Source organism: Miniopterus schreibersii, assembly GCF_964146895.1.
Source record: "Miniopterus schreibersii genome assembly, chromosome: 18".
NCBI classification, from domain to species: Eukaryota; Metazoa; Chordata; class Mammalia; order Chiroptera; family Miniopteridae; genus Miniopterus; species Miniopterus schreibersii.
The window spans coordinates 18364780-18389508 of NC_138121.1; the positions used below are offsets into that span (position 1 = coordinate 18364780).

Consider the following 24729-nt stretch of genomic DNA (forward strand, 5'->3'; position numbering starts at 1 on the left):
GTGGTGCCTCGGTTTTCGAATGTCTCCTTTGATGAACATTTCGGGTTACAAATGCCGTAAACCAGGAAGGAAATGCTTCGGTTTTCGAACATGCCTCGGGAGTCGAACATGCCACGCGGCTTCCGCTGAGGGCAAGATCCTGAGTCCTTGGTTTTCGAACGTTTCAGAACCCGAACGGTTTTCCGGAATGGATTACATTTGAAAACCAAGGTACCACTGTAATAAAATAGAACAATTATAATAATATACTGTCTAGCCTGGCCGGGCATGGCTCAGCGGTTGAGCATCGACCTAGGATCCAGGAGATCGGGGTTCAATTTTTGGTCAGGGCATATGTCCGAGTTGTGGGCTGCAGCCGATCAGTGACTCTCTCATCATTGATGTTTCTCTCTCTCTCCCTCTCCTTTCCTCTCTGTGAAATCAATAAAAATATATAAAATAATAATAATAATAATATACTGTCTAAAGTTATGTAAATGCAGTCTCTCAAAATATCTTATCATACTGTACATATAGCTTGTATATGCTGGACAAAGAGATGATTCACGGCCCGGGCGGGACAGCACAGGACTTCATCACACTACTTAGAATGGCATGCAATTTAAACCTTATGGCTTGTTTATTTCTGGGATTTTCCATTTAATATTTTCAGACCACAGTTGACCACGGGTAACTAAAACCGTGGAGGTGAAGCCGTGGGTAAGGGGACCTCCTGTACAGTCACAGTGCGATTTAGGACTTCAACATATGAATTGGGGGGCGGGGACATAATTCAGTCCATAACAGTGATTTTTTTAATTTTAAAAAGTGATCATGTGTAAAGCCCTGTTTGCCTGATTTGTGGGGAGAAGAACAGAGAAGGTTCCTTTTGTTTAAGCCATTGTACACCCCTCATCTCATTCATTCTGCATGACTGTCCTATGAGCTAGGAAGTGTTACCCCGTTTCATAGATTTGGAAATAGACTCCTTGAGGTAAAGTAATCTTCCAAAAGTTTCACAGCTAGAATCTACAGAAAAAACCCAGGTTCATCTGTCTCAAAAGGCTTCCTAACCACAATGAGTCGTTTTCCCCAAAAAGGGGAGCCAACTCCCCACGGAGCCGAAGGGCAGAGGAGAAAGCTGAGAAACCCTGTGACGGGAGCCAGTGGGTGAGAGCGAGCATGGAATGAGACGCAGATGCAGAGGCGGGCAGGGCTCCTGCAGCAGGTGAGGCCCCTGGGCCTTATTCTCACTGCAGCTGGAAGCAGCAGGGCGCGTTAGGAAGGAGAATGGCTGACATTTTCTCGATCTCTCTGGACACTTGTGGGGAATGTGAAGAGGGAAACCAGTTAGGAAGCCTCTGCAGAAGTCCAGGTGAGAGACGCTGCAGGTGTTTTATCTGGATGACAGACCTCTCAGACACTAAAAATGCAGAGAGATGGATGCTTGGCTCAGCTGAAGGACCCCTGGGCTCTAGAATCTCAAGACCCAGACCATGTTACTTGACCAGGAACAGATGGCTGAATGGGTAAGCCTGTTGTGCACAGTCCTGGAGAGCTTTTACCCCCACAGGCTCACTCTAACATGCTCCACATGGTTTTCTAACGGATAAGGCACTTATGCTAAGATTTTAGAGTGGCTGTTTCAGGATTTGTAGTCTGTATATTTCAATGAATATAGTCTGATCAGTCCTGACGAAAAGGTTGGTAAGACCCCAGGCTGTGCTCTCAGAAGAGTCTGATGTAGGGAGAAAGCCAGCAGGCACTCTGATTGGCTCTGTCACCTGAGCAGGTGGACTTTGGAAAACTGAAAGTGGGGTGATGCTCACTCTGTTAGGGGTGCCTCTTGTTCTGCTTGGGATACCGTGTCCCACATAGTGGTGGCAGGGCACCCTCACTGCAGGCTAGAAGAAATGATTCCCTTCTTGCTAACCAGGAATGCCAAGTCTATAGTGTTCTGAACTTTGAGTTCCAAAAGCCAGCAAATGTAGGTGTCCAGGCCATGCCCTTTGAGACCACTGAAGCCCAAGAGTCAACTTGTGGAATTAGACCTGAATCATGGGTTATTGCCTGCTGGGGGAGGGGGAGAGAACAGGAATCCCTGGCACTCTGTGATAAGATAAAGTTTGTTCTGTTGAGTTTGACCTGGCTCCTTGAAGCCTACCATCTCTGTGGGGAGACATACTTAGTAACAAGTGGCTTAAGGCAATTTTTGGAGTGTGGGTCAGAATTCCAGCCAGTTCAGCTCTTTATTAGCAGTGGGACTCTCAGCAAATTGCTTAATGGAGGGGTCACAGACTGGCAGCCAGGGGCTGTGTCCTGCCAGCAGACCCGTTTGATTTGGCCTGGACCAAAGGCCGTTTTAAATTGATAAATTTCTCCATTGTGCTCTGTGGGACCCACATTCCCACACAGCAGATCTGGGAACCTAAGAACCTCCACCCTCCCCTTCCCAGCCAGGGCATGGGCTCCCCAGTTTGCTCCCTGTGTGGGCAAGTTCACCACAGCTTGTCTTCTGTCCCTTGGCCTTCTCACATGTATCTCCTGCCTGGCCCCTGCAAACATTTGAGTTTGTGACCTCTGGTTTAACTTCCCTGTCCCTTATTTTCCTCCTCTTTAAAAAAAATGCACCTTGAAAACATTATGCTAAGTGAAAGAAACCAGTCACAAAAGGCCATGTATTATATGATTTCATTTATATGAAATGTCCAGAATAGGCAAATCCATAGAGACAGAGTAGATTAGCAGTTGCCTAGGGCTCAGGGGAGGGGGGTGGGGAAAATGAGGAGTTACTTCTGCTGGGTACAGGGTTTCTTTTAAGGATGATAAAAATGTTCTAAAACTGGTTGTGGTTATGGTTGCACAGCTTTGTGAGCATACCAAGAACCACTGAATTGTACATGTTAAGAGAGTGAATTTACAGTGTGTCAATTATATCTCAATTTTTAAAAATAAGAATGCCTATAGTGTTTTGTTACAGTGTGAGGGAAGCACTCATTAAGTGGTCCCAATTGTCACTTGAAATGCAAACCTGTCCCCTGCTGTCTCTGACTCGGTCCGCCTTCATAGTTTGCCCACTGATGATATCCAGTGGATGCTTAGTATATTTTGTCAGTTAACTCTTAGGCTTTTCCAGTTGGCCTTTCCTCAGAGGCAGATGTTCTGCTTTTCCATTCAATTATTGGAGACCAATGAGCAAATGGAAACCAAATTACTTAAATACTCAGCAGATGGAGGAGATGTTTACCTAGATTCTCTTCGGGGAATTGCTGCCTGGTATGCCATCTGAATACAGCATGTTACCTAGAGAACTGGGATGGATAATTGGACTTGCCAGGAGGGAAAAGGCAGCAGCCTCAAATTCATTCTGTAAGTTTTATAACACAGGAATAAACACAACTCTGGATTTATCTTTTTCTGTCCTTTAATTCTGACTTTGCACCAATACTGTTATACAAGCATGTGCAATGCAGAGCACATGACATGCATTATCTTATTTAATTATCCCCAAACAAGTCAAATCATTGAAATTATTAGCCCCACCTTACAGCCAAGCATGTCTCCTCTGAAGACGCAGGTACATGAGTGCAGCACCTACAACTTCTGCCACCTACCGGCTGGGACATTGCACATCACCAAATGGAATGGGATTGGGCTTAAATGAAATAACGTAAAGTGCCAGCACCCAGTAGGCATCTAGCAGACGGTAGCTCTGATATTTGAGGAGGGGGATAGTGTAACATAATGGGTAAGATTTTAGACTGTAGCCCGGCCAGGCGTGGCACAGCGGTTGAGCGTTGACCTAGGATCCAGGCAACCGGGGTTCGATTCCCGGTCAGGGCACATGCCCGGGTTGCTGGCTGCAGCCGATCAATGACTCTCTCATCATTGATGTTTCTGTCTCTCTCTCTCCCTCTCCTTTCTTCTCTCTGAAATCAATAAAGATATATTTTAAAAAAAAAAAAGATTTTAGACTGTGGAGTCAGAAAGACCTAAGTTTGATGTCTGCACCTAACATCTGTAAGTGGTGTGACCCCGAGTGTTTTTGAGCGTCTCTGAGCCTCAGTTGCCCCCATTTGTAAAATGAGTATTATAATACCTAATTCCATGGTGGTTTGAAGGTTTAAGTTAGGTAATGCATGTAAAGCGTCTAGCGTATTACCTGGCATATAGTAAGTGCTCAGCAAATGGTTACCTATTTCCTGCCTTCACAGTAGAAGCCCAGCTCTAGAGCTTCATATTAAAACATCTCAAGCCCTAGCTGGTTTTGCTCAGTGGTTAGAGCATCTGCCCAAGTACTGAAGGGTCATGGGTTTAGTCCCAGTCAAGGCCATGTACCTCAGTTGCAGGCTTGATCCCTGGCCCCTGTCAGGGCACATGCAGGAAGCAGCCGATCAATGTCTCTCTCACATCGATGTTTCTTTCTCTCTGTCTCTCCCCCTTCCTTCCACTCTCTCTAAAAAATCAATGGAAAAAATATCCTCAGGTGAGGATTAAAAAAAAATCTCAAGTAAGACTCATCTGTACTCCCTGAACAGTGTGGGGAAATGCTTGGGGAAAGCTGCTTCTCACTCAGGGCCTCTGTTCTACCCAAGGGAAGTACCCTCTATTGTTATTGGGTGTGTCCCTTTGCAGCTGATGTGGCTTAAGAAGATGGGAGAGAGGAACTGGCCTACAGTTGAAAGGGCATGGGCTTTGTAGGTGTATCAGGGGCTCAGATCCTCCATGACCTTAGGAAAGGAACTTGGTTTCCCTGAGGCTATGTTTCATCTCTGGAAGACGAGATAAGAACTACGGAAGGAGGTTGTTCCAAAGAATAACTGAAATACTTAGCAAAGTGTGTGTTAAGCAGGTGATCAACTCACGAATCCTTGTGTGGCCTGTGATTGTCCCTGTGCTGTGTCACAGAGGCCAAGGGTTCCAGTGAGGGACTGTGGTTGTGTTGCCGTATCAGTGGCCCCAGGCTCTTGTTTGGCTGATGCTGATTCTCATTGTGTCTTACCCTGCCTGTGGCTCCTCCTCCTATCCAGGAGGGCAGGATCGAAGTGGCACGTTGCAATACTGTGTTGGGGCGGTGTCACAGGCTTAGAATTGGCCAGCGCTGGGGTTTGTGCCTCCTGGGGAAAGGTGATTTCTGCCATCCTCTGACACCTCTGACCAGTTGATAATAGAGGCTCTTCACAACCTCTAGAGGGCACTTCGTCAGCCAGGGTTTTCAACACTTTAGAGGAAGCCAGGCAGAAGCAGACTCTCTCTTCTGATACATAAAACAGTGATGCCTGTGACCTTTATTTCAATGGAGGTCCCAGGGATCTGTGAGTGTGAGAGTTTCTAAGCCAAGTATTAACTTCAAAACTAGTTAGCTTCAGACTCCCCACCTGTGGCTCACCTGGAGATGAAAGAAGAGACAGTATGGCCTTTTGAAGAGACTAGGCCTGGCAATGGGCACCTGGATTTCAAACGTCACTTATTCTGCCGCCCTTTGTAGTTGCACTTTTCCTTCTGCACATGCCCTGTGAAGCAGAGGCCAAGTCCTGCTGGCAGGGGCTGCTTTGGAGCACCTGGCGAGGACTGAGAGCACTCCTTCACCCCTTGGCAGGTGCCCTTCAGGGTCGTTCTCAGGGTGCATTTTGTGATCCCAGTAAAGGTAATTTGAATTATAACACTAAGGGCTTAGGACCATTTAAAAATGATAGTGATTAACCCAACAGGTTAGGTTTAGCTTAGCAGACCCACCCCACCCCCAAAGTCACCATTATGGCAGCAGGGTCTTTGCCTGTGTTTACCCTACAACTTGTGCCATCCTTCAGCCTGCCGGCCTTCACAGATCCATCCCCAGGTAGATGTTTACTGATTCCTCCACTCACTGCGTGCAGAGTTCTAGACTCAGCAAGAGGGCTGGCTCTAGAGATACTGGCTCTAGAGATACAAAGAATCATGGTACTGGTCTGTCCTCAAGAACTTTTATCAGGGAGCTATGGAGATAGAAATATATACATGCGGAGTCGCTGACTTCGCCAGTGCCTTGCTGGGCCCAGAATGAGGGGTCACTGAGTCCTTCAGTGTTCCGAGGAGTAGTCTCTTCCTGGCATGGTCAGGAAAAGCAGGAAGTTGGATTGGAGCTGGGCTTTGAAGGCTGGATAGGATGTGGGGCAGATGGAAAGTGTGTAAGTAGTAGAATAAACTCTGGGCCCAGTGAGAAGGCAGGTCTGGCTGGAGTGGAAAGTTATGCTGGGCAGCTGGGCATTGAGACTAGAGAGGTCAGCCGGGCACTGTTTAATCACTCCAAGTGCCAGGAGTGTGGGCTTGATTCATGGTACCGCTCTCCCCGCTGTGGCCCAGGTGTTCCCCCAAAGGGCCAGGCCCAGAGTCTGAGCTTATAGTATTGGTGAGAATGTGTTCTCATGGTTTCCCTTCCTAAAGGAACCATGGTCATTGTTCGTCTTGTCTTCCTGAACATGAAGCCTATTCTGCCCCTAAGTTCAAGGGTGCAAACAGTAGGGACTTGGGGTTCTGGGGCCTTGGATTTGACAACATCATTTCTGGAGTGGCCTGGGGTGTCTTTAGTTAAGCCCTGGATTCAGGGTTGGCGCCTTCTAGCTGGTGTCGAGCAAATGAGAAAGGTGCTACTGGGCCTGCACAGTCAGGGGAGTGTTGAGCACAAAGATTCCCCTTTCCCATCTCTCGCCTTCCAGAGACCCGGTGACTCTTACAAGCTGCCACCCTGACATTAGGGCTCTATCCCTCATGCTCTTTCACCATTCAGTCCTATAAGACTTTGTGGTCCTCAGATCTCCCTAAACAGCATTCAAATCCATACCACCCACTGCTGCAGATTACTCTTAAGTCCCAGGGCTCCTTACTGCCACCAGAATTCAATGCCAGTTCCTTTGCCCAGCACATGGCAGGGAGCAGCTTCTCCAGCCCTGACCCCACCTCTCCTCCGCCTGTCTCCTTTACTCTGCCAAACCAGTGCCTCTCCCATCCTCTGAGCCTTTGTTCATGCTGTTCCTCTGTGTGGGCTGCTTCGTCCTGAACAGCTCCAGAACGAACCCCTACTCATCCTTCAGAGCACTTCTCAAATGCTGAGCCTCATGAAGCCACATCTAATTCCCTCCTCTCCAGAGATACTAGTCATTCTCTTTCCTACCTGCTGCCTCCTCACCTTGCACTCTGCTCACCAGAGGTTTCTTTGTTTTTTGATTATTTATTTTGTCTGCTTTGCACAAAAGTTCTTATGAACTCTCTTGTTCCGTCTCCCCACACCATACCCCAGCAGAGAGCCCCTCAGGGGCAGGGGATGCATCCCGTAGGCTGGCTCTAGGGAAGAGTGCCCTTTCCAGTCGCTCAGGGACCGTCTGTGACGTGAAACAAGGAGACAGTCACGGAGGTGATTCTAGGATGGCCTGTGCCGCTGGCAGGGCTGGGTCTTTGGATCCTCTGCTGAGCCCTTGTGCACGTCCTCTCTCACTCCTGGTGCTGCTCTAACCTGTGTGGAGCAGAAACATGGTCTGCGTTGGCAGCCAGAGCCTGCCCGGCAGGCTGTCAGGGCAGGAGTGGGAGGTGCAGCTGCTCTCAGTGGGCTTGGTGATTTCCCTCTGCTGAATTTCTCAAGAACTTCTCAGTTCTCAGATGACTCACAAATTCTTTAGGTAGTGTGAAACCTCAAATCCAGTCTCAGAATTTAAAAAAGTTTGCTGCTGCATTGGCCGGGAATCGAACCCGGGCCTCCCGCGTGGCAGGCGAGAATTCTACCACTGAACCACCAATGCTCCAGCTGTCAGCAGCTGTGTGAGCACCTCCCTTTAATTCCAGTCCTGGACCTGCTTGTGTATATACTGACTCAGAGTATAATGCCAGGTCCTAATGCTGCCACATCAGCACAGCTGGAAGAACAGAAAGCTTAGGGAGAGAGAAAGGGGGGGAGAGGGGAGAGAGAGAGTGTGTGTGTTTGATTTGCTTTCAGACTTCAGGACAGAAACTAGAGTTCAAGTCTTTCCTTCTCAGTAGCAAAAAAACACATTGAGACTTCAGGTGACTTTCTCCCCTCTGATGTCTCTAATGTGCGGGTCCTCCCATTCCGTGCTCACATGTGTGTTGAGCTGTTTTACAGTTCTCAGGTTTCACCTCAGCTTCCTGCTGGAGACTGGTCAAGGTTGAGGGGGCGCAGTTGGAGTCCCCTCACTGGTAAAGGGCCCTAAGGCCTTCGTCCCACAGCTAGTAGTGCATCCTGGAGAACCCATCTGCTATTCATACAATCACTGGACAGGGAAGTGTGGCTAGAGATTCACAGCACCTTGGGCTGCTGCAGGCCTGGCATGGTTGGGGAGACTGGCTCCTCCAGCTGGATCTCTGTGTGAGGAGGAAACTTGCCAGGGAAAGGCAAAAAGAACAGCACTGCATTGGCCGGGAATCGAACCCGGGCCTCCCGCGTGGCAGGCGAGAATTCTACCACTGAACCACCAATGCTCCAGCTGTCTGCTGATGGATCTTCAGGGCTTTTCTCAAGGGACTGTATCTATGGATACTTGGAGGAGCCCTGGCAGATGATGGCCTCGCCTGGCTGGTTTGTCCAGTTTGGAACCATCCTTGCTGGGAGTGGAGGGGCAGGGGAAAACCTATGAAACTGACATTGAGTTTCCACCCGGAGGCCATAACCCTCAGCCCCTCGGGTGGGCTTGGTGGAATCTCATTCTATAAAGATCAAAGGAAGAGGCACCTCACGGGCCGCTTGTGCAGCCCCTTCCTGACATGCCTGTCTCTGCTCTCACATCCACCAGCTCAGGAGCCAGGCCAGTTTTGTTCACCTGTTCTCATGGTGCCTGGCACAGAATTGGTGCCCCATATGGCTCGCTCTATTAAATCTTTATCAAACCCTGCCCAACCTCTCACTGAATAACATTTTTCCCAGAATGGTCACTGCCTCATAGGGTAGTACATTTATCTTTGAACAGCTCTAATTACTAGCAGGGTCCTGACACTGAGCTGGAACCACATAGACTAGTTGTAACCTTCTAGACTTAACGGTCTTTAAAACTCTTCAAGCTAACTTGAGACCCCATTTATGCAGCAGGTAAGCAGTGTGCCTGCCATGATGGGCACAAAGTGGGCAGTGAGTCTGGCAGCTAGACTCACTGTCCGTACTCTCAGCTGCACGCATCATGCCTTCATCTGCTACACTGGTACCAATCCCCATGCCTGGTTAATGGGGTAGTCGTCCCCTCCCCATCCCTCTCCAGGCTTCTAAAGACACTTTCTGGAGGGCAGTGTCTTGGCCTTTGTGTCCACTGGGCTCTGAAAACAGACTGGTCCCTGGTGGACCTGAGCCTCCCTCTGCCTTCCTCCACTCAGAGCAGGGCCTGCCTTGGGAGCATCCCCTGGGTGACCGCAGTCACCACCTCCCTCAAACCTCCCTTCTCCCTGTTAGCATCCCTCCCCAGGTAGGTACCTCAGAGCCTTATCTATACTTTCCTCTCCTGTATGACATGGGCTTCTTAGACTTTCCTGTTTAAGACAGTCCCTCCCTGCTCTTTCCCCGGCCTCACGCATACTTCAGCCTCTCCTTCCTGACCTTGATAGCTGTGTTCTCCTGTGTGGATTTTCCGGTCTCCTTTCGAACCAGCCCCACGCCAGCCCAGCCTCCCCAGGCTGCCACCAGAAGTACCAAGTTAAAACAGGTCTGAGCATGTCACTCCATTGCTGGAAAACTTCTACAGGATTATCATTTCCCTGTCTCTGGCCACTCCTTCCACGTGACAGATAGTTTTTGTTCCCCAACAAGACCATCACTTGCATTCTGTCAGATTCCCAGAAGTGAGGTAACTCCACTGTTCCTTGTTCTGTTGTACACAAAGAGAAACTGAGACCCAGAATAGGGAAACAACCGTGCCAGCACCTCTTAGTCAGCAGCAGAACTGGAAAAGGCCCACCCTGAGATGCCTGCTCCTGACTTCTCTTTCTAAACAGGTCGTCTCTCTCCCTCCTCCCAGCCCCAGGCCTTGAAGCCAGGAGCTGGGGTAGCCTGATCCCACTGATCCTGCAGCCCCTCTCCCCTCTCTCTCCAGACTGGTCCGGGAGTTTGTGGCCCAGAACAACACCGTGCAAATCAAGCATGTGATCCAGACCCTGTCTCAGGAGTTTGCCCTGTCTCAGCACCCCCACAGTCGGAAAGGGGGCCTCATCGGCCTGGCTGCCTGCTCCATCGCACTGGGCAAGGTGGGCATTTCTCCTAATGGGACACACGTCAGCCATGGCCTTGACTCTGGCCTGAGACCCAGCAGGGCTTTGCAGACCTGGGTTTTATTGCCATTCTCTCCACACCTAAAACAGCAAGTTCTTGCAGCCCTATTCCTGGGGCGGGGGGGTGGGGGGGCTATCCGGGGAGGCCAGGCTGCAAAGGATCGTTAAGCGCAGCCCCATACAAAGGCCTGAGCGTCTCTAAGGGAGCTGGGCTGGCAGCTGGCACTGGGGGCTCGGGGGCTGGCCCCTTTTGAGCTGTTTCTCCTCCCCACCCCAGGACTCGGGGCTCTACCTGAAGGAGTTGATCGAGCCGGTGCTGACGTGCTTCAATGACGCAGACAGCAGGCTGCGCTATTACGCCTGCGAGGCCCTCTACAACATCGTCAAGGTGGCCCGGGGAGCCGTGCTGCCCCACTTCAACGTGCTCTTTGACGGGCTGAGTAAGGTGACCGCTCCTCACTCTAGCTGGGCTACGCTCGCTCCACCCACCTATCTTGACCTTCCGGGACTTGAGTGCTTGGGTCCCTTTTCCCAGATGCAGGCAGAGCAGATAAACACATGGCTGCCAGGGACGCTTGTCTGTTCAGTCTAGTAATTTTTTTTAAATGTACCTTTTTTTTTGGTATGTACATTTTTCCATTTCTCAATTTATTCTTACTGCATTTTAAAGTATCAGTTTGAAAAGCACTAAGCACCCCTATAGAAGGTGAAGAGGGCGCATCCATGTACAGATTGTATTTCCCCTGCGAGGAGAGCACTAGCCTGTAAGTGCTAGGAAAAGCTCCGCTTAGAAAGGCTTTGGAGTCCTTAAGACCCTCCTCAGCTCCTCTCTCAGCTTCGTGGAGCTCCCCTCCCAGGCACCAAGCACCCTGAAACTCTGCTGCCCTGCCAACGTCATAGTCATTTCTGGAGTATCAGCCTCACGGCTGCCTTGATCCCCTCCTCTAAGTAGAGAAAAGACCCAGCAAGTTAAGATTCAAAACCCTGAGGAAAGCCGACAGGAAGCAGCCACCTGACACAGGGACAGCAGGTCATGGGACCTCCTGCAGGTCCCAGAGGTCCCCGAACAGAATGGGGATATGCACCTCATCTCAGTTCCTTAGCCAGGTTCCATTTTGCCTCTCTCCACTTCCCCTGCCTCCTTTGGATTTTCTCACTGAGCGAGGTCCCTGCTCAGCGTTCTGAGCAGCCATGGGTTTTCAGTAGATATCTTGACTTTGACCATCTCTTTCCTTCTGTCTCGTAGCTGGCTGCTGACCCAGACCCCAATGTGAAAAGTGGATCTGAGCTCTTAGACCGCCTTTTAAAGGTATTTGATACTTGGTTCCCACTTTCCTTTTTAGAATCAATTTCTCACATCTGTCTGTACAACTTATAAATTCTATCACTGGGGATACTCTTCCTAATTTGTTTAAATTTTTTCATTTACATACCGTAAAATTGACTTTTCGATGTACAATTCACTAACAAGTGTATAGACTTATGTCACCAACGCAATCAAAATGCAGAACCGTCTGTCACCCCCTTTTCTCTGTGACTACCTGACCCCTGGAGCCAACCCTGGGCCAGTACTTGGGCCAGGTCAGGAAGCCCCTGGCCTCTGGCTGTCACTCAGCAGTTCATGCACCTTTGATCCACAGGACATAGTGACAGAGAGCAACAAGTTTGACCTGGTGGGCTTCATCCCCTTGCTGCGGGAGAGGATTTACTCCAACAACCAGTACGCCCGGCAGTTCATCATCTCCTGGGTAAGAGCTGGCCCCATGGCACTTTCTCCAGCTGTGATGAGCCTCTGGTTTAGTCACATCTGCTCTCTGGCACACTCCCAGGGCAAGTCCTATGGCTACAGAGAAGCCTTATTGTTATCCTAATGGCCAATGACACCAGATAATCTGAAGACGGCTTTTGTTCAGCTTGCCCCTGACAGGATATAATTCTTTCCTTTTTCTGGGAAACCCCGATTTCCCTTTGAAGCTAATGGTGCTACTACTGGCTGTCACACCTCTTCTAGCCTTGTCTGTCCTTTCCCATATGCTCCCTTGTCCCCACAGCATCTGAATTTCCTTTTTAAATTACTCTTCCCCTGCACTTTTAACCAAACCAGTAGCTGCTAGCACCCCTCTCCACCGCATGGACACCTGCAGTGCCATGAAGTGCTGCCTCAGCAGGCCGCCTCCTCAATGCTCAGGCCCAGGGGACTGGGGAGGAGGAGGCTGCGCTTCTCCAGCTGGTGTAACTTTCACTCCTGGTTTCTTTCCCTGGTCAGATCCTGGTTCTGGAGTCCGTGCCAGACATTAACCTACTGGATTATTTGCCGGAGATCCTGGATGGACTCTTCCAGATCCTGGGTGACAATGGCAAAGAGATTCGTAAAATGTGAGTGGAGAGAGGGGGCAGGCAGCTGCCACCATCCGGGGCTCCTCAGTGTACACACGTACCCCACACCAACAGACAGCAACAGCAGAACACAAAGTCCCCGTTTTCTTCCTGGCTCATGTGCTTCCTACCATGAGGAGCTAACAGCTCATCAATCCCCAGCCTCTGGAAAACATTCATCTGACAGGTTCAAAGTGTGGTCCTCTCTGGGTGGCTAACCCAGAGCAGAAGTGGGCCCTGGCTGGTATATGCTATGTCCCTTCTCATTCTCTCATTGGCAGGTGTGAAGTCGTCCTTGGAGAATTCTTGAAAGAAATTAAGAAGAACCCCTCCAGTGTCAAGTTTGCTGAGATGGCCAACATCTTGGTGATCCACTGCCAGACCACAGGTGAGTATGTGAGGGCCCACAGCTACTACCACCTCCTCAGAAGCTCCTTTCTCTCTCACTGTCTCCGAAAGGGTCCTTGTAGGAATGTGAACAAGTGCAACACTGGATGTGGAGCTGTGGGTCCTTGTGAGAGAGAGATTCACCTTCTGTGTTTATCATGGAGGCCCTTTCACTTAGTCTAACCCTGGGAAGAGTGAAATCTGGAGACCCTCTTGATGGAGACCTTAGCACTGTGAATTGGAAAGAGTGGGGGTTAAGATTGGGTTTCCATTAGCTTCCGTTGTGTATAAAACCACCACAAAATGTAACTGCTTAACGCAGTAAAGTTATAATTGGTCCTGAGTCCTGAGTCTGCAGTCTGCTGGGTTGTTCTGCTCACCTGGGTGAGGTGTGGCTGGGCTTGATCATGCACCTACAGTCAACTGGAGGGGTAGCTGCAGCTGGGTGGTATAGGATGGCCTCACTCATGTCTGGCAGTTGGCTGGCTGTCACATGGGGCAGCAGCGGCAATTGGGCGATGTGTCGTTATCCAGCAGGCCAGCCCACGTGTACTCATATAGCATCAGTGAGATCCCAAGAGACATGGTTGAAGTGAGCAAGGCCGCCTAAGGTCCAGGCTAGAACCAGGTACACCATCACTTTACCACTTTCTGTTGGCCAAAGTGGCAAGGCCAGCCAGGTCAAGGAGTGAGGAAGTGGACTCACCCCTTGATGAGAGAAGCTTCAGAACCCCATTGTGGGGGGCATGGGCACAGAAAAGGGTAGAGAATCATGGCTACTCTTACAATCTGCCACAGATTGTTGCTCCATTCCAACCTGATACTGTGCGTACCTATGGGAGGCAGAAAGCAAGGGCGCAACAGTATTGGTGAGGTCAGAAGCAGTGTAAACCTTCGAGTGCCCCGCAGTCCCACCCTGTGGGCATGGTCAGTGGGAGGGAGCACTCTGCCACTCATGCAGACCCTCCTGGAACCTACCTCTCCCCCTTCTCTTCCAGATGACCTGATCCAGCTGACAGCCATGTGCTGGATGAGGGAGTTCATCCAGCTGGCCGGCCGGGTGATGCTGCCCTATTCCTCTGGGATCCTGACTGCCGTCTTGCCCTGCCTGGCTTACGATGACCGCAAGAAAAGTATCCTTTGCTCTGGAGAAAGGAAAGGAGAGCAGCTCCAAAGGGGGCTGTGAAGTTGCAGGACCCTGGAGTGGGGGGTGAGGCACCCTTAGGATGAGGTGCCTCCAAATAGTCCCTGGGATCAAGGGAACAGGAGGCATTGCTGAACATGGACTGGGAGAGCCAAGACAGCACCAAGAACACGAAGCAAATGCCGCTGTCCCCAAAGCTCACCTGATTACTTACAGACCTGGAGCAGTTCTGGGTCCCACAGTTCCAACCCCTGAGCTCACACTGCCCAGCCCTGGGTGGGGGAAATCCTGTCAATGGGAAGTCCATCAAGAAAGGGGTCCTGCAAGCATCTTGAGGGGACACCGGAGTGGGAGGAGAACATGGACTCAATTGTTCAGACTGCCTGTTTGCCCACTAAATCACCTCTGAGAAGGACTGAGCCCCTGACTAATGCCAGTGACCTCGGGTTTAGGGAGGACTCCTGGATGGGGCTACTCCTTACATCAGTGGACCCAGGCATCAAGGAAGTAGCCAACGTGTGCAACCAGAGCCTGATGAAGCTGGTCACCCCTGAGGACGATGAGCCTGATGAGCCAAGGCCAGTGGTGCAGAAGCAGGCAGACCCCAACCCCGACGACTCCTTGGCAAAGCAGGAGGGGACAGGCAGTGGTGAGTAAGCTCTGCCTCCTGCCCCTCACCTCCCTGAAAGTGCACCAGGGAACCAGAGGTCGTAGTTGACTTGATGTGGGGCCTCATTAACTACTTTCCATATGTTAACTCATGACAACCCAATGAAGTAGGAACTGCTATTATCCCCATTCTACAGGTGGACAAAGGGAAGATAGATAACACAGCCAGGACCTGGCCACTGCTAGGTAGCAGAGTTGGGATTTGAACCCTGGCAGCTTGTCTGCAGAATCCATGCTCTTAACTCTATTGCTTTAAAGACCATTACTGCTCTCCTGGGCTCAGCTACAGATACCATTGTTTTCAGTATGGGAGGTTTGGAGTGTGGCAAGAGTATAGATCTCTTGAACCTTGGCTGTAGGCATGCAGCCACCCAGAAGCTGGTTGCCCTTACTGGGCCAGTCACCCTCAGGGAGGGAGGGTTAAGAAAGCTTCAGTGGCACTTTATTCAGTCTGTGGGAATTCTATCAAACTCAGTGTCTTTAAAAAATGAAATGACTCTGGTCTCCTTTAAGATTCCTTTAACATTACTGCCTTGTTTATCTGTAACATGAGGAAAATCACACTGCCAATTGGAGTCTGGAGTTTGACTCTAAATGTTATCTAGAACCAACTTTTTTGTTTGTTTGTTTAATCTCTTGGACCTCTGTCCTCACTGAGAGGTCACTGATCAGCTTTGGGGTGATGTTCTCCTTTGCAGAATCAGCCAGAGAGTAAATGGATACAGAACCTACTCAAATCTTTAAGGTTAACAGACTATAAAGTCTGGAACATTCCCCCCGGAGCCGAAAGAATTACTAAAGCACATTTTCTCCCATTGCCATTCTTGGCGTCTCTTTTAAATATCAGAATTTTAGGCACACGTGCCCCGTGGGCCTCCTCCCATGGGTTTGGCATGCTGGATTGTTTCAGGTGTCACATTACAGCCGGGCCTTGCCCTCTGTGAGCCACAGTAGCAAAACAGCTGGAGGCAGAGCAGCACCCAGCTGGAGCATTGGTGGTTCAGTGGTAGAATTCTCGCCTGCCACGCGGGAGGCCCGGGTTCGATTCCCGGCCAATGCAAGCAGCCAGAGACTTTTTGGCAGCTCCTTGAAAAAGAAAATTCGGGGAGATAAGTTAGTATGGGCCTCCCAAGGCAGGAGCTTTCTTCCTGAGAGGTATTAGAAGAATCTCAAGCATAGACATATTTTGTGAACTTTCACTGATACATGAGTATTTTTTAAACTTTTTGTGTTTTGATCTCATTTAAGAAAATTTGGAAAGGGGGGAAAATAAGCAGGGCTATTCCCACCAAAAGGCAATCATTATTATAATTTTGGTATATTTTTTTCTATTATGTATATTTGAAATCATACAACTTACACAGGGTGGGGCAAAAGTAGACTTACAATTGTTCATATGGAAAATAATACAATAATTATTAAATAATAATACAAGAATAAACTCTGTTTTGCATTGTCACAACTGTAAACCTACTTTTGCCCCACCCTGTATAATTCCACATCCTGCTTTTTTTTGCTTGGATGATACGTTTTGGGGAGGGCAGGGTTGTTTTGCTTTGTTTTGTTTTTGGCTTGACAAACCACAACATGCAGAAGTTTGGAATATTTTATTCTGACCCAGAGGAAAGGGGGAATTAGGACTGAATACCAACAGGTACACAGTTCCTCTTTGGGTGATGAAAATGTTCTGGAATTAAATAGTGGTGATATTTGTACAACTTTGTGGATGTAGAAAAAAATTACCCAATTGTACACTTTAAAATGTTGTCGGGAAATGTTTTGTTATATGAATTATATCTCAATTTAAAAAAACAAAAGTTAATGCCTCTTCCCCCAAAGTGGAACCCACCAGTCTGTGCCCCACTCTTTCCGCTTATGTGGCAACAAGTCCAGCCCTCGGGAAAGGAACCACTGCACCCTGTTGGTCATGGCAGCTGCTGAGAAACCAGCTGGAGCATTGGTAGCTCAGTGGTAGAATTCCTGCCTGCCATGCAGGAGGCCCGGGTTCCATTCCTAGCCAATGCAGCATAGTCATTTAACTTTTTAGATAGTTTTCCTTAGCTCTCTTGCAACAGCTCCCTGCTCTTGGTTATCCTAACCAAGATACATGCAGCCAGCTTGGCTTCAGATTTTACTGCCTCATAAACAGCACTTCAGCAAACACAAAGCTCACTTTATGGTAGTTCCCAGAGATGGCAACAGCTCATTTGGGCTCCACATTCACTCCAGACCCACTGGCTTGTAACTAACCAAGGTGCCAGGAGAAGGTGCCAGCAACCAAAAGAGAGATGATTTAACTTGTCCGTTGACAGGTTCATCCCAACCGCTCGCGCTTCCTCTAATTATTCTGTTCCAGTCTTCCAACCCGGTTCCTCCCGGAGAAGGCAGGAGCCTCCTGCCTGGTCCTCCTCACCCAGTGTCCCCCTCCCTGACTCCATCTGTGTTGCTGCGTCCCACCGCGTCCCACATTCTTCACTAAGAGCCTCTGGGCCAGACCCACAGGGAGGCTTGTCAGCCAGCCCTCCGTGCATGGGCATGTACTCACACACGTGCGCAGGCTCACGTCTGCACCAGCTGCTGCCAGCCCTCTCCACTTGCCCTGGCCCTCCCTCAGCCCTGCTGCTTGTGGGAGCCCACAGCGCAGTGTCCCTCTCTGACTCTGAGTCCTCTCCATGATGTTCCCTAATTGTTTCATGTTGTGACCTGGATTCTGGGGCCAGAACCATCTACCTGTGCCCTGGCTCTGCTAACTTCATATCTGTTGCCCTTGGGCAAGTCACTTGGTCTTTCTATGCCTCAGATTCCTTGTTTGTTAAATAGGGCAACAATAATAACACCTAGCCCACAGTGTGATGGTGAATTTCAGACAAGATTTTTGCATGTAAAGTTCTTAGCACATGGCATAGGCCAAACACTCAGTTACAGATGCTTTAGTGTCTGGTTGTTTTATTACATGTTTACACTAGATCCATCTCCTTAGCAAGGTTCTCAGGGTAGGGCTTTTGCTCGCTTGTTGTTTGTCACCAGCATTGCCCAGGTGGTAATGGGGCCCTGGTGGGTCCTAAATGAGGGATCAAAGAGGGTCAGAGATGAAAGTTCATGTGGCAGTTGAGGAGCAAGACTATAAATAGGGTTTCCAGTGGAGGGCTGGTGACTTCTGTGGAGCCACATGTGATGCAATCCATCCATTCCAAAGTTCTTATGGCACTGGGTGTGTATCAGCACCTTCTGTGGGCAAATGCAGGTGAATGAGACCTAGGACCTGCCTGCAAGGAGCTCAGGGACAAATCTGCAGACAGTAACCACGTGACTCTGGGCATGGTCACAGAGGACAGGCCACCAGGCCAGGCTTTCAGGAGGTTCTTTGAACTAGATCTTTTCTTTCTCTTTAGCTTCCATTCTTCCCCAGCCTCACCCCCATTTTTTATAATAATTATAAAGGAAATACATGTTTCCTGTAGAGATTTTGGGGAAAAACAGACATTCCTACAGGGAAGGAAGCAAAAATAAGTTAAATATATTGTCTGGCAAATACATTTAGCAGCGTGTATCAAGAGCCTTAAACATTTAAGAATATTTCCTTAGGAAATAAATATGGGTGTAGGTAAGGTTTTCCCTTTAAAGCACCTAACAAATGGTAGCTCATTGATTGTCATAGCAAACCTGTGGTGTCAGCACTGTCATCATACAGGTTAGGAAACAGAGGTGCAGTCAAGTAACTTGTCTAAGGGTTACACAGCCAATAAGTAGGAAAGTCAGGGCTCACACCCAGGCCCAGGAGCCCCAGAGTGTCTGCTCATAGTTGTGTTTACAATGTGGTTCTCTGAAGAGGAAATTAATACAGAAGGACAACCGAAGACATGTGGCCTGACTGGGAATCCAAGAATTGCAAAGGAAAACAATGTATGATCTTTATTCAACTTGGCCAGCATTTAAAAGATTACTGATATCCCTGTGTGGGGCTTTGTGGGAATGAGTACTCCTCCATTCCTGACTACATATTGGTAGGACCTTCCTAAAGGGCAACTTGACAATATCTGTTGAGGTATCAGATGTCTGATCCTTCTACTCAGCAGCCCCCGTGTACATGGGATCCTGGAGAAATGCTTACATTCATTCATAAGGAAACACAGGAGAGACATCAACAAAATTAGGAAACAATCGAAGTTAATTTGAAGCCAATTTCCGACATCACATCATTTCATCTATAAATGTGTGTGTTTCTGAAAGACGAGAGCAGGGAGACGGCCAGGGGCATGGATTCCCAGCTGCTTTTCCAGGCTGCTGGTCCGGGCTGGTCTGCCCAGCTTCCCCACATGTCCCCTTTCCCTGGGGCTGCTCAGCAGGCCCAGCCAGTGCCCACAGCCCCTCCTGCCCCCAGGGAGCTGTGCCACATCCCCCAAAGGTTCTCTGGGACTCTAGAGGACGGGGCAGCTCAGAGATTTTCTGTTTAACATGGAAATAAAGATCCTCTTACTAGGGGGTTGGGGGTAGCATCATGTCCACACCTAGAATAGCACTGCCCTAAAACATAGTAAAAAGTGAAAAAAGCAAGTAACAAAAGACATTCTCTGATTCCATTTATGTTTACAAAACAAAAAGTAGGATTAGCAAAAGATGTGAGGGTAGGTGCCTAACTGAAACAGGAACCTACGCAGAGAGTGAGGGGGAAAGGTCAAGGAGAGCTCTGGCCAGTGTGGCTCAGTGGTTGGAGCATTGGCCCATGCACTGAAGGGTCAAGGGTTCGATTCCCTGTCAAGGGCACATACCTGGGTTGCAGGTTCAATCCGGGCCCTGGCACGTGCGGGAAGAAGGGGCTTTGCTTTGTTTTTGAAATTTTTAGAATGTGAAAATGTTTTGCTGTATAATTTAAATCGTTTAAGAGGCCAAGGCTGGTACCATATGAACAACAATATAAATAATAGTTTTAATTTGTAACTCACAGAATAAAATAAATATCTTTGGGTCCATAATGATACAGATGGATGGATAGGTGAATAGGTAGCTAGGTAAATGTGGAAAAAGGATAGCTCTTCCTTATAGAAGAGTTCCAGTTAATAAATGTAGAAGGAAAGAGGAAAACAGAAAATTACCATTAGGCAAACTCCATAGTAATATTGTTGTAGGCAGGATTCACCAATGTATGTTAAAAATCAGTGGGGGAAATATTTGAGATAAACCCTGAATATTTGTCTCATCTCAATTGTCTTCCCTCCCCAATAAAAAGGGAAATAGTAACTATATAGGGGGGAAACCCAGAAGACACCACCTTAATCGAGTGACAGTTAACATCACCAGTAATGAGACAGATAGACATCATGTTTCCCCGATGCGATGCACTGGAAAGCACATCACTTACCCTGAACCTGATCATGAGAAAACATGAGACAAACCCAAATCAGGAGACATTCTACAAAGTAACTGACCAGGGCTTCAGAAGTATCCAGTTCAGGAATGACACAGAAAGACTGACTGGGAACTGTCACAGATTGGAGGGGACTAAGGAGACAGGACAACTAGATGCAACGTGGGTTCCCACATGCGATCCTGGAACAAAGGACATGAATGGGAAAACTGTTCAAATTCAAATTAAGTCTGTAGTTTATTTAATAGTATTGTATCAATGCTACTTTCTCGGTTTGTTGGTTAAACAGTGGGTATATATAATGTTAACACTAATTAAGGCAGCTGGGAGAAGGGTATACGAGGAATTCTGTATTACTTTTGGAACTTTTCTATAAATCTAAAATTATTTCAAAATAAAAAGTTGTTTGTTTGCTTGTTTTAATTTAAGAAAATAGCCATCACACCCAATTCCATCCTTTCTAGCCCTTGGCAACCTCTGACCTACTGCCCATCTCTATAGATCTGCCTATTATTAACACTTCATGTAAGTGGAGTTATACAGTATGGGATCTTTTGTGACTTGTTTTTTTCCTTTAGGATAGCATTTTCCAGGTTCATTCATGTTCTAGCATGTGTCAGTGCTTCATTCCTTTTTATGACCAAGTAATTGTCCATTGTATGGCTGTAATACATTTCTTTTATCCACTCATCAGTTGATAGAATTTGGATTGTGTACAGTTTGGGGCTATTTTAAATAATGCTTCTATGAACATGTTGTACAAGTTTTTGTGTGGACTTGTTTTCCTTTTCTTGGATAAGCACTTCACCTGGTAACTGTTGAGCCTTTTCAGGAATTGCCAGGCTGGTTTCCATCCCACCAGCAGTGTGTAAGGCTTCCAGTTTCTCCACATCCTCATCACCACTCATTATTACCTCTCTTTTTCATTTTAGCCATCCTAGTGGGTGTGAAATGGTATCTCGTTGCAGTTTTGATTTACATTTACCTGATGGCTAATAATATTGAGTGTCCCGGAAGCCATTTTTAACATCCATTGCCCTTGGGCCAACAGTCCCTTGTGTTCAGCACTGGTGTCCCTTTCCTTGTGAGATCACTGTGCCTAAAATCTTACAAGCATGGGTACTATCCCAGAAGCTTTGGGGGATGAGTAGGCATTGGGTCCTCAGGGCTCCAGAGCCATGTTCCTTTTCAAGGGCCAGAATCAAGGTGTGGGGAACCAGAGCCTGTGTGTGTTTATAACAGGGATCTTGTTTATTCAGAAAACCCAACAGCCTTTAGCATGATACATTATTCCTCTTACTCTCCCCAGGAGGCCCTGATGGTTCTTGTGACTCCAGCTTCAGTAGCAGCATCAGTGTCTTCTCTCCAGCCAGGTAAGTGGTTTGTCCCAGCCAGAGGTGTTTATGGAAAGCAAGCAGCCTGGATCTTTCCTGGGTGTAGGACACTGCAGTGAAGACCCGAGGCAAACTCTGCTTGGGGTCACCGCTTAGGGGCACAGGAGGTACCTAATGAGAGAATCTGAGGGACACTGAGCAAGCCCAACCCACCCAATTCTGATGGACAGATAGCCTTTTGAGGGGTGGAGGGATGGATTAGAAGCTCCTGGAGGTCAGTAAATACAAGTTAGAAAAGTATAACATACATTGTGACTACGGTAAGATACAGACACCTTTGCCCAGCACCTTTTGCTTGTCCAGGATAACGTGGGGCTGACAAGGGGAAGGCTGTTTGAGGACAGTCTGGATTACAGGCAGTAATTGGTTTGAGCCTAAGTGCATGGACATGGACTGCGTGGGCCGCGGTAACTGTCCTCTCCTGGCTCCTGGGTCAGCTGTAATAGCGCAGCCTTCCACGCGGGGGCAGTGCAGGTCAAGCATCGAGATCATTCCCAGGCTTGGCCAGCCCCCTGCATACTCTGCAGGGTGATGACATTGCCCTGGGGAAGGAATTGTCACCATGCTGTCCTTGCCTAAGTGCTCTGGACATGGCCCATCTCGCTTTTTCTTTGGATGGAATTGGCACTGGTGAGGCTGGAATGGATGGCAGTTCTCCTGCAAGGGGTTTCTTCCCTTTCAACTCAGCCCTGGGGAACCATTCGCTCAGGAAGGGAAAATGTGCACTAAACCCCAAGAGGCTTTGTTCTCCCTGACCCGTCGGATCTTTCCTCCTCTTATGTCATTTTTAACTTATTCTTATCTCTAAGGACCCTGTGCATGTTTTCAAAGTATGCAAGCACTGATCATAAACATGGACTACCCTTAGGACCGCTCTCAAATTGTTCAAGCAAGCCAGTTAACATTGTTCATTCATTTGTTTTCAGTTAGTTGTCACACACTCCAGAGCACCTGCCTGTGTTCAACCCTGCAGGTTCCAAGATGGAGATATGGCTCCTGAACGTTGTCCCTAATCTTGAGGTTCTCTGTGGGGAGGCAGAGAAATAACCAGGGAGTTACCAGAAAGGGTAGTGATTGCTGTGACAGGGGATTCAGGGTACTGGGGGCAAGCAATGGTGCCTGAGCTGAGCTGAGGTGGCTGGCAGTAATGAACTCTCAGTGGGTGAGTGCTTCCTAGGCCCTTCCTGTGCCAGATACTTTGTGTCGCATCATTAGACTTTGCTAATGTTTACATCTCATTTTGTCAGCAGTAGTTCTATCTCCATTTTAGGGCTGAGGAAGGACAGGAGATCTGGAAGCTGCTGTGCAGAGAACATACGTAGGAAGGACTCGAGTAGGTGCAGACTGGTTAGGAGGGATAGAGGCTCAGGCTGAAGAGGTGGCAGAGTAGGGAGGAAGCTGGATAGATTTGAGATCTGTTTTGAAGGTAGAACTGACAGAATCTGCTAATGGGATGGAGTGAAAGGAGAGAAGTGAGAGAAAGAATAACTTCTAGGGTTTTGGCTTGAGCCAAATCAGGATATCCTGTATCATTTCCCAGGCCGCAAGGAGGGACAAGTGTGTGAGTGGGCCAGTCAGGAGCTCTGTCCAGGGTGGCTGCGAGCATCCCCAAGAGCAGTCAAGGGGCAGGTTTGGGGCGTGGACTCTGGAACTCGGGGGAGAGGTCCGGATGGAGATGCAGGGAAACTGGTGTGTCCCACACAGGTTGTAGACTTTTGTTCTGAAGGCCGGGGGAGCCAGCATGACAGGCGGTAATGAGGGAGCAGGCCTGTGATTTAGAAGACCCTCTGGCAGCCCTGGAAGGATAGATGAGGGGGAGGGGCAAAACCAATAGCAGAAAGGCCTGTTGCAGGCTTGTCATTATAACCTGGGCTACATGGGATTGCCCTGCTCCATGGGACTGTGTCTGTCTGCCTGTCTTTCTCTCACTACTTATTGTACCAGGCAGGGCCCTCGTCTCATGAATCCCCTGAGTCATAGACTCCCTCTTTCTGGGAGTACATCCTACTCCACCATGCCTGGCTGTGCAGCCCTGAGCAAATAGCTTAACCTCTCCCTGCCTTAGCTTCCTCATCTGTAGACTGAGTGTGATGATAGTACCGACTTCACAGAGGTCTGGAGTTTAAATGAACTGGACTACGTAAAGAGCATAGAACGGGGCCTGGCCCACAGAAAGCACTTTACACGTTTTAGCTACAATTGTTATTGCAAGAACTTTGTTATCCCCACTTTACAAATGAGAAAACAGACCCAAAGAGGTTAACTTTTTGCCCAAAGACATTCAGCTAATTAGTGGCCAGGTTAGAATTCAAGGTTGATCCGTCTGTCTCCAAAGCCCATGCATTTGACCTCCATTACTTGTAGTTGGAGGGTTGCAGAAGCTTTGCATATTGGCCTCATTAACTCACCTGACACAGGAGCCCTGGACAGGCATTGCCATGTGAACAGGCTTCCACTTTGACTCTGAGGACCGTGGTGTCCTCGGTGACATTCAGTGCAGGTCTCCTGATAAAGCTGGCAGCCCTGTACATAAGGTGAGCAGATGGAGCTAGAAATCGTGCTGCCCAACTTTTAGCATCTGCTGATCGGGAAAAAGTTAGAGTCTTTTATAAGAGAACAAATTTGATGTCAGAAACAAGTCTCTTTTTTTAGATTTACCTTCCTTTTGATTTGGTTAGAGATGTGACATATGAGTACTCTAAGGAGTTAGATATTACAGAAATAAAAGTGCTGCCTCCCAGAGAGAACCACTGGAATTTATCATTATTTATAGGTAGTATCAGAAGCATTATTCAGTAAATAGGTATTTTAATAGCCACAGTAGTACCATGCATTTGGAAATTGTAGTACATATACAAGCAAGACATTCGTTATGAGATGCTTTATGAAAAAATGTTTCGTGAAAATGAAGGTTTGCAGATACCTTGAAATAACTCAGAAGCCCAGGAGTGACTAGCCTAGACTTCTTGGAACCCATGCAGAAATGTATTTTAAACTGAATGAGCTCCCTTCTGTTCTCTTCAAGTAAGGTAAACCGGGGCAGAGGGTGCCCCAACTCTAGACCAGCAGCTCAGGAGCCGAGCATGCCACATAGCATGTACTCTCTAGGAATGGCCCAGGTTTCCAGAGTCCCAGCTCCCCACTGAGCATGCTCAGAGCCCAGCACACAGCAGCCC

The 24729-nt window shown here is 48.4% G+C and overlaps 1 protein-coding gene across 1 annotated transcript in view; it reads left to right on the forward strand.

Moving 5' to 3' along the window:
* Positions 1–24729, forward strand: part of VAC14 (VAC14 component of PIKFYVE complex) — a 94547-nt gene that overhangs the window by 2780 nt on the left and 67038 nt on the right. The window contains exons 2-10 of the mRNA XM_081117607.1: positions 10044–10194; positions 10496–10663; positions 11465–11527; positions 11859–11966; positions 12485–12594; positions 12876–12982; positions 13980–14114; positions 14622–14774; positions 21469–21532. Coding sequence (XP_080973733.1) covers positions 10044–10194; positions 10496–10663; positions 11465–11527; positions 11859–11966; positions 12485–12594; positions 12876–12982; positions 13980–14114; positions 14622–14774; positions 21469–21532 — 1059 coding nt within the window. The remainder of the gene's footprint in view (positions 1–10043; positions 10195–10495; positions 10664–11464; positions 11528–11858; positions 11967–12484; positions 12595–12875; positions 12983–13979; positions 14115–14621; positions 14775–21468; positions 21533–24729) is intronic.